The sequence below is a fragment of the Heptranchias perlo genome, chromosome 3 (genome assembly GCF_035084215.1).
Source record: "Heptranchias perlo isolate sHepPer1 chromosome 3, sHepPer1.hap1, whole genome shotgun sequence".
NCBI lineage: Eukaryota > Metazoa > Chordata > Chondrichthyes > Hexanchiformes > Hexanchidae > Heptranchias > Heptranchias perlo.
Window position 1 is genome coordinate 65337292 of NC_090327.1, and position 16527 is coordinate 65353818.

Here is a 16527-nt window from a genome sequence, read left to right on the forward strand (position 1 = left end):
TTATCAGGTGATCTCACAAGAGCACCCTGGGTTGACTTGGCCTCTGGACTTACTGATCTGCTTCTAGCAATGTACCCACCTTCACAGACACCTCCTGCAAATTTTTCTCAGCGTTATTTTCTACTTGGAAAACCAGTACCGAACACTACGGTAAAAAAAGTATCCATTGTAAAATATGAAGGACACAATAAACCTGTTCATAAAAATGAATTCATCATTTTGAAAGAGTGATGACACACTGGATGATTTCTTAAATCCTTGTGAGAGCTTCAGATAACAAATTTATTCATATGTGAACATTCATAAATAGCAAAAAAAATTCAGATGAGGGGGAACATCGATACAGGGTAAGTTTTCAAAATTCTGCACAAAGTCCGACAGAACTAGTCTGTATCACCTTTTTCAGCCTTTCTATCTCAGCTAATATTGCGTTCAGTCCACAGCGGTGACCTATGCTCCATAGAATTTACACAGCTCCATGGTGTATCAGACTTGTGTCAAAGAGCACTCTTGTCTAATTTAATGTTCAATGTCGAGTCTAGCCAGCATTGTACTGCACACAGCTAACAGGACTTACCCTAAAAATGATGACATGATGCTTAAATGTATTTCTGTTGAAATAATGAGTTGTTTGATGAAAATAAAATAGTTTGTTCAGTGGCTCAGTGCATTGGTGCACCAATGTCAAAGTTAATGGGAAGGTTGCTTGTATCAGAAGGAGTTCTGGATTGTGGCTTTACTATTTAGGAGAGGTGCCAGGCACAAATGATGAGGAAAAAACAGATTCTTTAGATAAGTAGGAGTGACCCTCTCTATAAGGGATGGATAAATGGACAAGCAGCTGCATGAGGTGCTAGGAGAATTGCCCAATTTGGCAACCCTCCCCAGAGGACATCAGGGCACCATTCTTGACATTAATGGTAAGCAGGCCTAACACTGTGTACATTACCCGCAGGTGGGAACAGATGGAGAAGACGATGGCTCACTTAAAGGTATTTGGCAAGAAAACAACACCCAACAGTAATATGCGTCTCTTGGGCAGCCCAAAACTTGATTTTTGCAAAGAGTAGCCTGTTCTACATGTACTACTCATCTCACACAACCTTACAGCTCGTTCTTTGCCTCTCATGCATATCCATACCCCAGGATGGCATCCCATCAAGATGCAGTGTAGAATAGTAAATCCTGCCACTTTCAATCTTTCATCTTGGATCTTTCAAGGCCACAACACCTCAAGTAACTTAAATCAACCTAGCTGCATAAGCACTTACTGACAGCCAGGTTAGCTGTCACTGTGCATGTGCGTCTTCACCTTCCAACCTCTCATGATGACTTTCCTGCTGATACAACCTTGAGGGCTCAATTCCAACCTGGAGAATAGCCTCCTTCATCAAATCTCTTACGACATGCCCAAGGAGCACTGGCAGAATCAACTTTCTGGCTTTCTGGTTAATGGTGGGTCTGTGCCTCCTGCCTCAGGTACAGCCAGATGTCAGACATCCCTCTGACGAATTCTCTGGAAATCCTCCAAGGGTTGGGAATGGGTCAGGGAGCTGGAGGTTGGGATCGGGGTGCCTGGAATCGCAAGCGGACCTGGATTATGGTCGGTGGGCCGGGGATCTAGGGGCCAGGGGTCAGGAGCATGGGGGATCAGGGGTTGGGGCCGGGGCCGGTGGGGGAGGGAGACCGGCGGGAGGGGCCAGGAGAGGAGGCAGGGCAGTGGGGGTGAGATTTGCCTCAGGGCAAACCAATCTTGGAGAGAGCACCTCAAGCAGGCATTAGTCCCCTTATTTTCATATGCAAAGGGAAAAATGGCTAATTCAGGTGTGGATAAAGGACACCTCTTGTATATCCTTACCCAATATGGTAGGCGGCGCATTTCCAGCCGTAAGTGTCCATGTGCTTCCTGCCCGCCTTTCCCAGGCCTTCAGAGTCCACGCAGCGCCCAATAAACAGGGACGGCGCGATGTAGTTTGCAGGCCATCCTCTTTTTCATGTCCAATATTTTCTCTTCAGTGTATTTGAGTGATAGCGTCCATTGTGATTACTCACCTGAAACATTTTCTGTCTAAATATAATGCTGGAAGTAAATGGGAGTTGATATTTAACTCATTAATTGTATAAAGGGATCAATCATTGTAGTTTATTGAAGGTGCTTTCAGAGAAGAGTTTAAAGGCTTTATTGATGATGAGTTTATAACTGAATGCCAAGCGTCTGAAAAGAAATAACTTGCATTTAAGTAGCACCTTTCACAATCTCAGGACCTCACAAATCATTTCACAGCCAATGAAGTACTTTTAAAGTGTAGTCCCTGTTACAATGTAGGAAACGCGGCAGCTAATTTGCACAGAGCATGGTCCGAAAAGCAATGTGATAAATAACCAGTTAAGCTATTTAAGTGATGATGGTTGAGGGATAAATGTTGGCCAAGACACTCCCCTTAGCTCTTACCTTCTGCAATTGATTGCCATGTGATCACGCCAAGGCTAAGGCAGTCTTTTAATTTTTAAATCCCCTGCCAGCATACCAACCCTGGACACCAGGAACATACACATGTTGCTAGGTCAGTAATGACAGGAAATACATTGAATGACATATTCCTATCATTTACATCATTACACTACACCTTCCCATATTTGGGCAGTCCTATTTACGGCCCCTGTCATTTCCAGTTTAAAATCTCAGAAGTGGCAGAGGACAGCATGGAAGCAAAGAACGGCTTCCAAAATTCTTCCGCAACATTCCATTGGTCTTACCAGCATAGTTGTAATGAAAAATCCTGCCCCTTGCTTTGCAAATTTGTAATATTAAGAAGAGTGAGAAATCAAAGTTGCTTATTGATGCATTGTGATATGTTCTTTTATGATTGTGGAATGGGCATAAAGTTGCACAATAGGCAAATTTTCAAGAAGTTGAGCATTGCACCTGAACCATGTATAAATGCAGCTGATGCTGCTGGTTGATAATAGGTGAAATATATTTATTCATTTATTTTTACTTATTTTCCGTGGCTGTATATATTATATTTTATTTGTATATATATAATTTATTTTCCAATGGAGGCGTAAACATATAAATGCCATTCTCGCCAGGTGTATTATGTTAAAATCAAGGCTTAGAGTTTTGCAATACATGAACAAATAAAAGATAAACATGGTGTAGATAGTAGTTCCATCTCAGTAGTCATAGCTTCATATTTCTTGTATTCTAATACTGCCCCATTGTATTTGCTGTATTTCATTGGACATTCCTTTCAGTTAAATATATCAAATTATGTTCCATTACTTACAATTGACAACTGATTTCAAGAGGAATTGCTACAAACAAACCAAATAGCACCCATCTATTTGATCTGGAATAAACTGGATATGGTTTGATTTAAAAGAGGCAAAATTGAGAGTAAATGGAATTATCAATAATGATACTGTAGCAAATTGTAACTGAAGAAGTGTAATAAAACTGCACCCTTGTAATTGCTTCAAAAGAAATTGGCAGCATTTCTGTCTCAGTCCCATGTGGGTATCAGATAGCAAAAATCAATATTTGTGGCTTGTATTTTCTAAAAGATATCTAATAACTTCTAAACAAAAAAACATATAAAAACAAATACTGATAGCTTCAATATGTGACACTGTATTCCAATGACTGGATGTTATTTACAATTTTACTTTCCAAATATCACAGCTTAGCAACATTTCAAGTAACAAACAGGTATATGTTTGTAAATTTAGAAAGAATTCTCTGCTTTTCTCTCCAGTTTTTCCTGTTCAGCCTGATCACTATATATTGGAATCAAACTACCATAATATATCTAAGGTTAGTATTACACAGGAGAAATGTATCTAAAAATAGTTCCCTTAAATTTCAATATTGAATGGTACAAAAAAGCAAGTAATCATAATAAAAACATAATATACTTTTTGTACACAGCGGAAAATTGTTACCTTTAAAATAGTAACATATACGTAAAATGCGGATTTAACAGACTACAACATTATGACATTTTTTCTATTCACAGGATTTATTTCTTCTAAATATATATTGATGTATTAACAAAAAGTACTGAGGCAATATCACTGTAAAGTAACTCTTAGATATATGTGGGGTGGGGGAGGCAGGTAGAGAATATTAAAAAGTCAACATATTATGATAAATAGTCCATTCATATTAAACAGAAGAAAATGGCAGATAATCCAAAAATATATTTCCTTTTGCCTTGACATCTAGAAATTTCATGTATATCATTGAATTAGCTGACACAGCTGGAGATAATAATGATGCTAATTTTCTTCCCTCCCCACTTACAATTTTTGCAAACACCCTACCTGACCTCCACTGAACCCAGCTGTTTATCTGGGTTCAGCTAATTTAAATGGCTGGACGAGCACTGGGTAAGACTATCACTTTGGAGCTTGCTGTAAATCGTGAACAGGAAGATGTGCACTGCAGCATAAAGTGGCATCACAATTTTGTGTCAGAAACAGCAGCAAAATTTACCTCACCTACACATTGCAGTCCTGTGACACGGAAGATTTTGAAAGATGAACCCCCTAATCAACCTGAAAGTTGCTAGTTGCCCCTTTGAAGATCCCTCAAACTCAAAGTGCAGCCTAGCAATGCTTAATGCCGAATATGCATTGACATTCTTCAATAATACTGGACTCTACTCCTATTTCTTTCCCTCAACGACCTTGAGAACTGATCCACATGAGGTGTAGAGGAAAATTGGCCCCAAAGTGTTAGCTCCCTTCCTCTCGTCTCTGTTACTTTAACTAACTATAGGCCTCCACAGATAAAGCCACCACATTACCTGCAACCTGTTGATACAATACTTATGCACTAAAAGATTAATCCCACCTTTTGCTAGTTGTACTGTTGTACAGTAACCAAGCAGTTGTGTTATTTACTTATAGCACCCAGCACCAAGCATCCTCGGATCAATAAGAGTTCTTTCTCCCTGCCCCAATATGCCTTAACCTCAAATTCAGAAGTGGACTCTCATTATACCACTGTGACATTTTTCATACTGGCCAAGCCAAGCATTCCTTGGAATTCCCCCTTTCCACTGAAGAAATTACTTTTACCCCAACACCACATCATATATTTCTATCACATAGAATAAATGTTGCTATGATGACTCAATTGGCAAAGGCACTGCCAAATGTGGAACTTAGAAAGAAAAAGAAAACTGAATAAAAAGGTCATTTAAAATAAGAGCTCTTAAAAATGAAAGTGTACAGCAGTTTTACAGGCATTTTACATTTCTTACTGAGGCCCTGAAACATTGAAATTTTTTTGGATCAATTTTTTTTACAATGGTTTACTTAAAGTTGTGGCTTTCTGTATCACAAATAGCTATTGGAAAACAATTGCTGTACTAGAAATCTCAGCACTCACTTGTAAGTAATCTGATTGAAATTGAGACAACATCAAAATAATAACCACAACCAGTGGGGATGGGAGTAATAACCATTTAACTTCAGGTGTATTTACATACAGGAAGAACTGGCTGATATTGGGATATAAGCGCACTAAATTAATTTGATATATACAAGGTGATTCTAAGCAGCGCCAAAGGGAGAAAAGGACCGCAGAATACTCACTTTTGAATGATATTAAAACACCTGCTCATTTATAAGTACTTTTAACTTGATCCCATGTTATCAGTGCCCCCACATGGCCATCTCCAACGACAATAACTTGCTTTATATAATACTCCTCACATGTTGGTAGACATCTCAGAATGCTTGACAATAAAGAGGAAAAGGATATGTTGGACACCAAGCATGAGGAAAAGACAAAAAATGGAGAGAGTAGGATTGTAATCTGATGGCACAGTTGAAAAGGAACATTTTGTGAAGATTTCTGAAAGCAAGAAGGGTGGTGGCAAGTTGGAGGGAACTGAGTAGAGTTCCAGAGGGCAGCACTGCAGGGGCCAAATGAGCATCCTACAATGATGGAAGTGGACAAAGCGAAGGGTGAGGCGAAGTCTGTTGTTAAAAGAATGGAGGGAGTGTACAGGGACATGGGCAGGAGGAATCTTGTGCAGGGTTGAAGTGAGGTCAGCAGCTAGAAGGGCATCAGAGAAGTCAGATCTTGAGATGAAGATGATATGGACCACAATTTTAACAGCAGAAAGAGAAAGACGGGTTGAAACCAGGCAATCCTATGGTGGTGGAAGAAACCATTTGGTAATAGAGCAGCTATGAGGGAAGAAGCTGAGGCCAGGGTCAAGCAGAATCAGTGCACCTCTTAGCGGTTGATGGAATCTAGGCCATAGACATGGAGGAGCTGACAGGAGCCAAAGAGGATAGCCTCAGTTTTGTCAACGTTCAGTTGAAGGAAATTCAGTTAATTTTTGACAAGAATAAGGAGAAATTGGTCATCACCAGTAGTGCAAATCAGGCTGATAGCGAAATGACTGCCCGTTTGACTTTAATGCAAACAAAAACTGGGCATTGTGTGAAACGGGCTGTCAATTCGCTATCAGCCCGTTTTGCACTTCTGGCAATGACCAATTTTAACACCCCAAGAGGCTAAATAGAATAAAAATAATGAAACTCCAAGCTCCCATTTGCCCTATATGTTGGGTGTCTTCTTTATTTTTGAGGTAGATACCTGTCAAAAAGCATTTAGTAATCCATCATTACTGAAGATAAACAGTGAAAACAAGTCAAACTGAATTTCAATGATCTGAAAAGTGGTAACATAAATAAGGCATGTACACAAGGCATGTACACAAGTCTGCACACTGTGGACCTCAAACATGTTCTTAGATGATCCTTTGAATCTGAAAATCTAAGTAAATTATAACCACTGAATTTCCATCATCCACTAAGTTAGTTGCCTCCTCATAGAATTCCAGTAGATTTGTGAGGCATAATCTAGGGCTGCTGAAGCCCTGCTGATTATCCTTTGGATGAACGTTAACAGTGTCCATAAACAGCTCCTGAGGGTTTTCCCCTTAGTAGTATATTACCTGGGCTGTAATTTCTGATTCTTGCCTAATTATATTTTTCAATACTTTGATAACATTCGCTCAGATACAGCCCTTACAGAAATACAGAAGTGTAAAAATCTCGACAGCCGAACTTCGACCTGCCACAACCCAGTCCCGAATCTGAACAACATGGTCACTAACATAATTTGGGTTGGGCACCTGCGCTTGTAATGATGTCTGTACATTGTGAAACTAGAAACTCAGGTGCACCCTGCTACTCCAAGAGGGGGAGCCAAAGACTGGATCAACTATTCCAGGTTGCATGTTCGTTATTGTGACTAAGTCAATCATTTGACAAATATATAAGGTTACTCCAAATGGGTGTCATAGAGATTCTGCCACTGATTGTAAAGTCAGCTTTGCAGTAACTTCTGCTCCATTGCAGTAGTCAACAATACCTTGAGGGGCATTTCTATTCACCAACAAATACTAATGCAGGGCACAATATTTGTCTCACTGACCACTGATTTATGCCAGTTCTATGTATAGTTTTAGAAATTCAGTACACTTTAAAATACACTGAATGATTCTCATTTAAAAACAAATTATACTTACACAGGACAGAAGGTCATGTGGTCATTATCATATTTATAATACCCCTCCAGTACATTTTGTATTAGAGTTGATTGGTTACTTATTTTCTGGATGAACTTCTTACTGTGTAAAGAAGAACATTACTGAACAGTTACAGAGTGATATAAAGAAAGAACTTGAATTTATACAGTAGCTTATGTCCTGAGGATGTCCCAAAGTGCATTGCAATCAGTGGGTTACTTCTTTTACTGAATTGTAGTCGATGTTGTTGCATAGGCAAATGCACAGCTAATTTATGCACCACAAGGTTCCACAAACAATATATTAGATGAGTGACCTGATAACCTGGTTTTGGTGATGCCGGTTGAGGGAGGAATATTGGCCAGTGGGCGAACTCCCTGCTTTTCTTCAAATAGTGCCATGTGACCTTCTACGTTCACTTAAGTAGGCATCTGGGGCCTTGGTCTAATATCGCATTTGAAGGACAGCATCTCTAACAATGCAGCACCACCTCAGTACTGCACAGAAATGATATGAAATGAAATAGGGGCCAAAATTCTGACTGGACCTTGAGCACTTCTCTGGTGGAACTGCCAAATAGGGTGCAGAAAATGGGGCAGAACCCAGTGCTACCAGAATTCTGTCCCGTTTCCAGATCTGACATTCTCCAGTGAAGGTAGAAGGCAAATCTCAAGCAAGTCCTGAATATACAGATGACCCCATCCCCATAACTTGGCACAGGGTCTGGTGCTTCCTCCATCGGACGTGTCAGGGGAATTCCCAGTCTACCCTGGGAATTCAACCCATTCAGCCACTTCAAGTGCATATCTAAGTACTTTTTAAATGCTACAAGGGTTTCTGCCTCTACCACCCTTTCAGGCAGCGAGTTCCAGACTCCCACCACTCTCTGGGTGAAAGAATTTCTCCTCAGCTCCCCTCTAATCCTTCTACCAATTACTTTAATTCTATGCCACCTGGTTATTAACCCCTCTGCTAAGGGAAATAGGTCCTTCCTATCCACGCTATGTAGGCCCCTATTGAGTGAATAAATTTGACAAGAATAATAACTCAATTAGCAGTATGTAAGTATTGAAAGTTAAAGTAAACAAGGTTGGTGAGCTGCAGGCACAAATAGCCACATGGGAATACGATGTTGTGATAATAATGGGGACCTGGCTCAAAAAAGGGCAGGATTGGGTACTAAATAGTCCTGGATTCAAGGTGTTCGGGAAAGATAAGGAAGGAAAGAAATGAGGGGGGTGGGGGTGGCAGTATTGATTAAGAAGAATATTGCAGTACTGAAGAGAGAGGATGTCCTGGAGGGGTCAAGGACAGAATCTATTTGGTTAGAGTTAAGAAATAAAAGAGGTGTCATTACACTACTGGGTTTATTCTTTAAGCCACCAACTATTGGGAATGATTTGGAGGAGCAAATTTGCAGGGAAATTACAGAGAAGTGCAAAAGCTATAGAGAAGTGATAACTGGGGACTTCAACTATCCTAATATAGACTGGGATAACAAAAATAATATAAGGGGCAAAGAGGGGGAGGAATTTTTGAAATGTGTTCAGGATAACTTTCTTAACCAATACGTTTTCAGCCCAATGAGGAAGGAGGCATTGCTGGACCTAGTTCTAGGGAATGAGATGGGCCAAGTGGAGCAAGTGTCAATGGAGGAGCATTTAGGGAGCAGCGATCAGAGTATCATGAGGTTCAGAATAGCAATGGAAAAGGACATGGACCACTCTAAAGCAAAAATACTCAATTGGAGGAGGGCCAATTTCAGTGGGATGAGAACAGATCTGGCCCGGGTAAATTGGAATCAAAGATTGGCAGGCAAAACTTTAATTGAACAGTGGGCAGCCTTTAAAGAGGAGATGGTTCAGGTACAGTCTAGGCACATTCCCACGAGGCAGAAAGGTAGGGCAACTAAAGCCAGAGCTCCCTGAGAATAGACTGGCGGCCAACATAAAAGGGAATCCAAAAGTCTTCTACAGGCATGTAAACGGGTAATAAGAGGAGGGGTGGGGCCGATTAGGGACCATAAAAGAGATCAACTCATGGAGGCAGAGGGAATGGCTGAAGTACTAAATGCACCCGTCTTTACCAAGGAAGAAAATGCTGCCAGAGTCTCCGTAAAGGAAGATATAGTTGAGATACTGGATGGGCTAAAAATTGATAAAGAAGAGGTATTTGAAAGGCTAGCTGTACTTAAAGTAGATCAGTCACCTGGTCTGATGGGATGCATCTTAGGTTGCTGAGGGAAGCAAGGGTGGAAATTGCCGAGGTACTGGCCATAATCTTCCAAACATCCGTAGATACAAGGGTGGTGCCAGAGGACTGGAGAATTGCAAATGTTACACCCTTGTTCAAAAAAAGGTGTAAGGATAAACCCAGCAACTATAGGCCAGTCAGTTTAACCTCAGTGGTGGGGAAACTTCTAGAAACGATAATCTGGGACAGAATTAACAGTCACTTGGACGAGGGTGGATTGATTAGGGAAAGCCAGCACGGATTTGTTAAAGGCAAATTGTTAACTAACTTCATAAAGTTTTTTGATGAGGTAACAGAGAAGGTAGATGAGGGCAATGCAGTTGATGTGGTGCATATGAACTTTCAAAAGGCGTTTGATAAAGTGCTGCATGGTAGCCTTATGATCAAGATTGTGGCCCATGGAATAAAGGGGGCAGCAGCAACATGGATACAGAGTTCGCTAAGTGACAGGAAACAGAGAGTAGTGGTGAATGATTGTTTTTCAGACTGGAGAGAGGTGTACAGTGGCATTCCCCAGGGGTCGGTGCTGGGACCACTGCTTTCCTTGATATATATTAATGACTTGGACTTGGGTGTACAGGGCACAATTTCAAAATTTGCAGATGATACAAAACTTGGAGGGTAGTAAACAGTAAGGAGGATAGTGATAGACTTCAAGAAGATATAGACAGGCCGGTGGCATGGGCGGACACGTGGCAGATGAAATTTAACGCAGAAAAATGCAAAGTGATACATTTCGGTAGAAAGAACGAGGAAAGGCAATATAAACTAGAGGGCACAACTCTAAAAGGGGTACAGGAACAGAGAGATCTAGGGGTATATGTGCACAAATCGTTGAAGGTGACAGGGCAGGTTGAGAAAACGGTCAAAAAAGCATAGGGGCTTTATAAATAGAGGCATAGAGTACAAAAGTATGGAAGTCATGATGAAACTTTATAAAACGCTGGTTCGGCCACAACAGGAGTATTGTGTCCAATTCTGGGCACCCCACAATAGGAAAGATGTGAAGACCTTAGAGAGGGTGCTGAAGAGATTGACTAGAATGATTCCAGGGATGAGGGGCTTTAGTTACGTGGATAGACTGGAGAAGCTGGGGTTGTTCTCCTTGGAACAGAGACGGTTGAGAGGAGATTTGACAGAGGTATTCAAAATCATGAAGAGTGTAGACAGAGTAGATATAGAGAAACTGTTCCCATTGGCGGAAGGGTCAAGATCCAGAGGACATGGAGTTAAGGTGATTGGCAAAAGAACCACAGGTGATATGAGGAAAATCTTCTTTACACAGCGAGGGAGTGGGACTAGCAGGATTGCTCTTGCATAGAGCTGGCGCGGACTCGATGGGCCGAATGACCTCCTTCTGTGCTGTAACCTTGCTATGAAAATATGAGTGGTTAGGATCTGGAATGCACTGCCCGAGGGGTGATGGAGGCAGGTTCAATCATGGCCTTCAGAAGGGGACTGGGTAAGTACTTGAAAGGAAAAAATTTGCAGGGCTACAGGGATAGGGCGGGAGAGCAGGACTAGCTGGATTGCTCTCGTATAGAGTCGGCACGGACTCAATGGGCCGAATGGCCTCCTTTTGTGCTGTAACCTTTCTATGATTCTATGATTCCAAATTGTTTAATAGATTTGGTGTAGTGACAGAATTAATAATCGAGGCTACAAAGGCAATTTGGGACAGGATCTAACGCTTTCTCCATCGGTGCACTAAAGTCTCGCCCCACTGCACTACTGCCGTAGAGCAGGGATATCCGAGTAGAATTTAAAAAGAAAACATTCTATTCTTGAGAAATGTTGCTTGCTTCTTATAGATTTTAAAATTTTTAGGTTTGAAGCATAACTGCTGGCATCTGGCTACTAATATTGATTAGTAGCAGCCTCATTCCAGCAGGCTGTTTTTGTTTTATTAGTGCAATCAAAAAGAAAAGCTTTAATTCAGTAATATTTTCAAGTTAGCATACATTTATAATATCAGAAACATGACAGCCATCAATTTGGTTCCATGTTGTAAAAATGTGTTATGTTAATAATTGAGATAGAAAAGCCTGTGGTAGGCACAGAATGGTAGGACACGGTTCGATGTTAGGTTTGGTAGGGATTTGAAGGAGAGGATGAGGAATTCATTGATTTTAAGATTCTTGCCCTCACCTACATATACCCCTATGGCTTTACCCCACCCCATCTCTGCTCCTCCGATATTGGTTTACTCCTTGTTCCCACTTCCTTTGCTCCATCAGCTGCCGCTCCTGCAGCTACTACACCTCCACCCTCTGGAAAGCCTTCCCTTAACAAGTCTGCCTTGTTATCTCTCTGCCTGGTGTCTAAAATCTGTTAGAGCCTTCACCTTGATTGTGCTTTCGCCCTTCTTCCCTTTTCTCCCTCTTGTTCAGTGTTAATTTTTTGTTCATCGGACCATAAAGCACTCTGACATGTCATAGGAACATAGGAACAGGAGTAGGCCATTTAGCCCTTCGAGCATGTTCTGCCATTCAATGAGATAATAGCTGAACTGTGACCTAACTCCATATACCCGCCTTAGCCCCATAGCCCTTAATACCTTTTGTTAACAAAAATCTATCAATCTCAGATTTAAAATTAACAATTGAGCTAGCATCAACTGTCGTTTGCGGAAGAGAGTCCCAAACTTATACCACCCTTTGCATGTAGAAGTCTTTCCTAACTTCGCTCCTGAAAGTCCTGGCTCTCATTTTTAGGCCATGTCCCCTAGTCCTAGACTCCCCAACCAGCGGAAATAGCTTCTCTCTATCTACCCTATCAGTTCCCCTTAATATCTTGAAAACTTTGATCAAATCACCCCTTAATCTTCTAAATTCTAGGGACTACAACCCTAGTTTGTGTAATCTCTCCTCGTAATTTAACCTTTGGAGTCCAGGTATCATTCTAGTAAATCTACGCTGCACTCCCTCCTAGGCCAATATATCCTTCCTAAGGTGCGGTGCCCAGAACTGAACACAATACTCCAGGTGTGGTCTAACCAGGGCTTTGTATATCTGTAGCAAAACTTCTATCCCCTTGTATTCTAGCTCTCTAGATATAAAGGCCAGCATTTCATTAGCCTTTTTGATTATTTTCTGTACCTGCCCATGACATTTTAATGATCTATGTACATGGACCCCTAAGTCTCTTTTGACCTCCACAGTCTTTCTGTATGTGAACAGCACTGTAGAAATGCTAATATATCCCTACACAATGAAGTAACAGTGAGGCGCTAAACAAGCAGAAAAAAATAGTCACAGGGCAGGTTGTCATGAATCACTTGCTTATGCACCTCTTCAATCTCCAGTGACAATGGCATTGGCAAAGGCTGTCCATTTCCTTGGCCAGGAATGGCATTTAATTTGGAGGTTGGAAGATTTAAAGAATGGAGAAAATAACAAAAGAAGTCATTTAATTTAGGAGCTAAAATTTTGTGAAAGTTCAGGATGCACCAGAAAGTAGTCAGTTCACCGAAATTAAACAAATCGAGTCACAAGCACTCCAGGAAACAAGTATGAACTTGCAATATGTATGTGCAATGTGGACCATTTGAGAGGTCCAGTTGTTTCTGTAAAATTAAGAATTGTAGTGCTGTCGAATGGAATCAAGAATTTCAATGAAGATTTTTTGAAGTTCGCTATGAAAGGATCACAAGTTAAAAATGAAAAAGAAATCAAAAAGTGAAGCCTTCTCCATTATCAAATTCCCATCTAACAACATTAACCAATTTTCTTGTTATTGTTTTGCCAGAACAAACCTTTACATGTGTATACTGGCTGAACTGGATAATCAGTGAAGCACTAAAAAGAATCAGGCTGCTGCCCCACAATAGTTAAAAGAATCACATGGCAAGTCATCGAGTAACTTGCTTATGCAACTCATCAATCTCCCATGAAAATTTGAAAGTTTATTATTCCAGTATTGCCGTTGCTCCATACTAATTGTGTGATCATATAGTTACCACCTATACTAATGAATGATTAAGCTGTAGTTAGAATACTTTGTCCAGTTTTGAACACTATACTTTAGGAAGGATGTCAAGGTCATGGAGAATGTACAGAAGACATATTAGGATATCAGGGATGAGAGGCTTTAGTTATAAAAAGACACGGGGTATAAATTCATCGGCTCCCGGATTCAGGTGCAAAGACAGCAATAGGGCCACAACACACACCCGAACAGGGAGGCCGGAGGCCAGCCCAGAATTATGTCTTAATATTAATTGGGAAAGCTGCCGGCACTTGTCGTATCACCACAGGCAGCTTGCCCATTTGAAGAAATGAATTTCAGGCAGCTTGCCTTGCTGGTCATGGCCCGAAGGTAAGTCCTGCGGTGGTGGGGGGGGGGGTGGAGTGGCAACAGGTGGGGTGGTGATCGGTATACTGTGGAGTCGGGGGAACACCGGAATGATTTTATTGGGTTTTTTTGTATTTGTTTGTAATAACACTGACCTTTTGGTGGCAGTCACCCAGCGACCGCTTAGGAATCCCGAGCAGAGCAGGTCTGGCTCCTGATAAGATAAATAAGGGATAATTATTACCACCAGTTGGTGAGTCAGTAACTAGAGGGCATGAATTTAAGATCATCATCAAAAGAACATAAGGGCAAAGTTAGGAGAATTTCTTTATACAGAGGGTTGTTAGGACGTGGAATGCCCTCCCAGAAACATTGGGGGCAACAAAATCTATGCTAGCTTTTAGAACTTAGGTGGATAACAATTTGAAAAAGAAAAATGTAAAAGAGCAGGGGAATGTGACTGAGTGGATAGCTTTGTCAGACAGCAAGTACAGACACTATTGACTGAATAGTCTTCTGTGATGTTAAATTCTATGATTCTATGATTTTAAAGACATAAAGGCAGACAGAGAAAGAGAGACGCGCAAAGAATGACAGGAATTCATAGAGTTGGAGATGTACAGAAGAGAGAGAAGACTGAGGGAAGGACAACCTTGTGCAAAGTGGGAGACAGAAAGTGGAAGACATAGAGACAACAATAGAAAATGAGCGAGTCACAAGAGATCATTACTAGAAGAGGAAGCGAGAGATAGACATAACTATTTTTCCTTTTGTCTGTGAGCAAAGCCAAGGGAGATCAATTAATGCATATTACAAATAATAAAGCTGCTTCCAATTGGCTAGCTTGCTATTATCACAACTGGTAATAAATGATTACTATTTGCAATTAAATTTTTCTTGTACTAACATCAAGGCCAGATAAAATCGCCGATGATTGTTTTTGATTTTGCAAACAATTGCATTAGCCTAGAAAAAACACTTTGGAGATCCCTCCCTATCCTAATTTTCAGTAATCAAGAAGATTACTATTGATCAGCCTGAATTTCTTTTGTGAGTAACACACCATTGCCATCTGCTCCTGTACCTAGATAAAATGATTTTATTTACTACCTTGCAGTCTTACTGTTAGGAATGAAGATGATGAACGAGCAAGAAGAATGTCTCAGGAAGCTAGAGGAGAAAGCCTGCCAAACTGTGAAGAAAGGTACATTATTCTTTAACCAATTTCTACTTGCACTGAAACTATTGTCTTTGTTCTGTGCTCAGTGCTATTAAAACAGAATGAAGTGAAAACAGGTGTATTTTTACACCAGACCGCAAATATTTTATGATGTTGACTGTGTTACAGAAAGTCTACAATGTTTCCCTGAAGCTAAAGCTCCAACTAAATACAGTGAGTAGACATTAACTTTTGGTGGGGGCAGAAAATGGGTGGTAGCCGATCGACCGCCTGTTATATACCTGGCTCGATGTCCCTTTCCATTGACTTCAAGAAAAAGTAAAAAATCTACCCCAGTGTTTCTGTAATGAAAACAGAAAACGCTAGAACTATACAGCACCTGAAAGAGATAAATAGGTTCATATTTTGAGTAGGATCTTTCATCATAACTTGATTTTCAGCCTTTATGTTTCTTTGTATGTCTAGAGTGCTTCTCTGTTATGGCACAATGCTCTTCACTTAGCAGCACCACAGTTACTTGAATGTTTTACTCCCATTCCTTTGTCAAACAGGCAACAGCTCAGAGGAACAAACATGCCTTCCTCAATTTACTTTTCATTTGTTATTACTGATTAGTACTCGTTAGTACTGATCGTGCAGTTTTATTATTTTGTTAACTGCTCTCAACAAGCTGCAATTGGCAGCAGTCAAGATGTTGGGTTCAGAGGTGATATTATAATGGGTGTATATTAAACTGGGTGATGGAGAGAGTCAGTGAGAACAACATTACATAGAGGTCGATTTTAACTTTCGGCGGTGGCAGAATACCACCTCTGAGAAACAATAGAAAGGCCCCTGATACATCCTGCCTGATTTTCCTTTACCGCCCGTTTCCCGTCACTGCCGAAAATGAAAATTGACCCCATTGACTTCAATGGAAAGGAGAATAGAACAGGGTGTATAATGGGCGGCCCATCCACCGCCGCCTGCTTTCCGTGCTTGCTGACAGTTAAAATCTACCCCTATAGCTCCCAAATGTGGCTGAACTGTAATTGGTGGTACAATGAGTGATCAGTGTGAAACATCACATTAAAAACTGAGCATTTTATGTTATATTTTACATGTGTGTATTTTAGTAGTCGGGTAAAAATTAAAAGGTTGTTTTAACTTTCGATGGTGGTGGAAAATAGGTGGTAGCGGATCACGGATGGTAGCGGAACAGCCTCCCATTATACACCTCACCTAGTTTTCCTTTCCATTGTGGAA

General features: G+C 40.8%; 1 protein-coding gene across 2 annotated transcripts in view; it reads left to right on the forward strand.

The window, feature by feature from the left end:
- The window catches only part of LOC137306421 (regulator of G-protein signaling 20-like), a 175589-nt gene that overhangs the window by 132560 nt on the left and 26502 nt on the right, over positions 1 to 16527 (forward strand). The window contains exon 3 of one of the 2 annotated variants that reach the window (XM_067975607.1): positions 15220 to 15306. In XM_067975607.1, the coding sequence (XP_067831708.1) occupies positions 15220 to 15306 (87 nt within the window). The remainder of the gene's footprint in view (positions 1 to 15219; positions 15307 to 16527) is intronic. The other variant, XM_067975616.1, reaches the window with a different exon arrangement.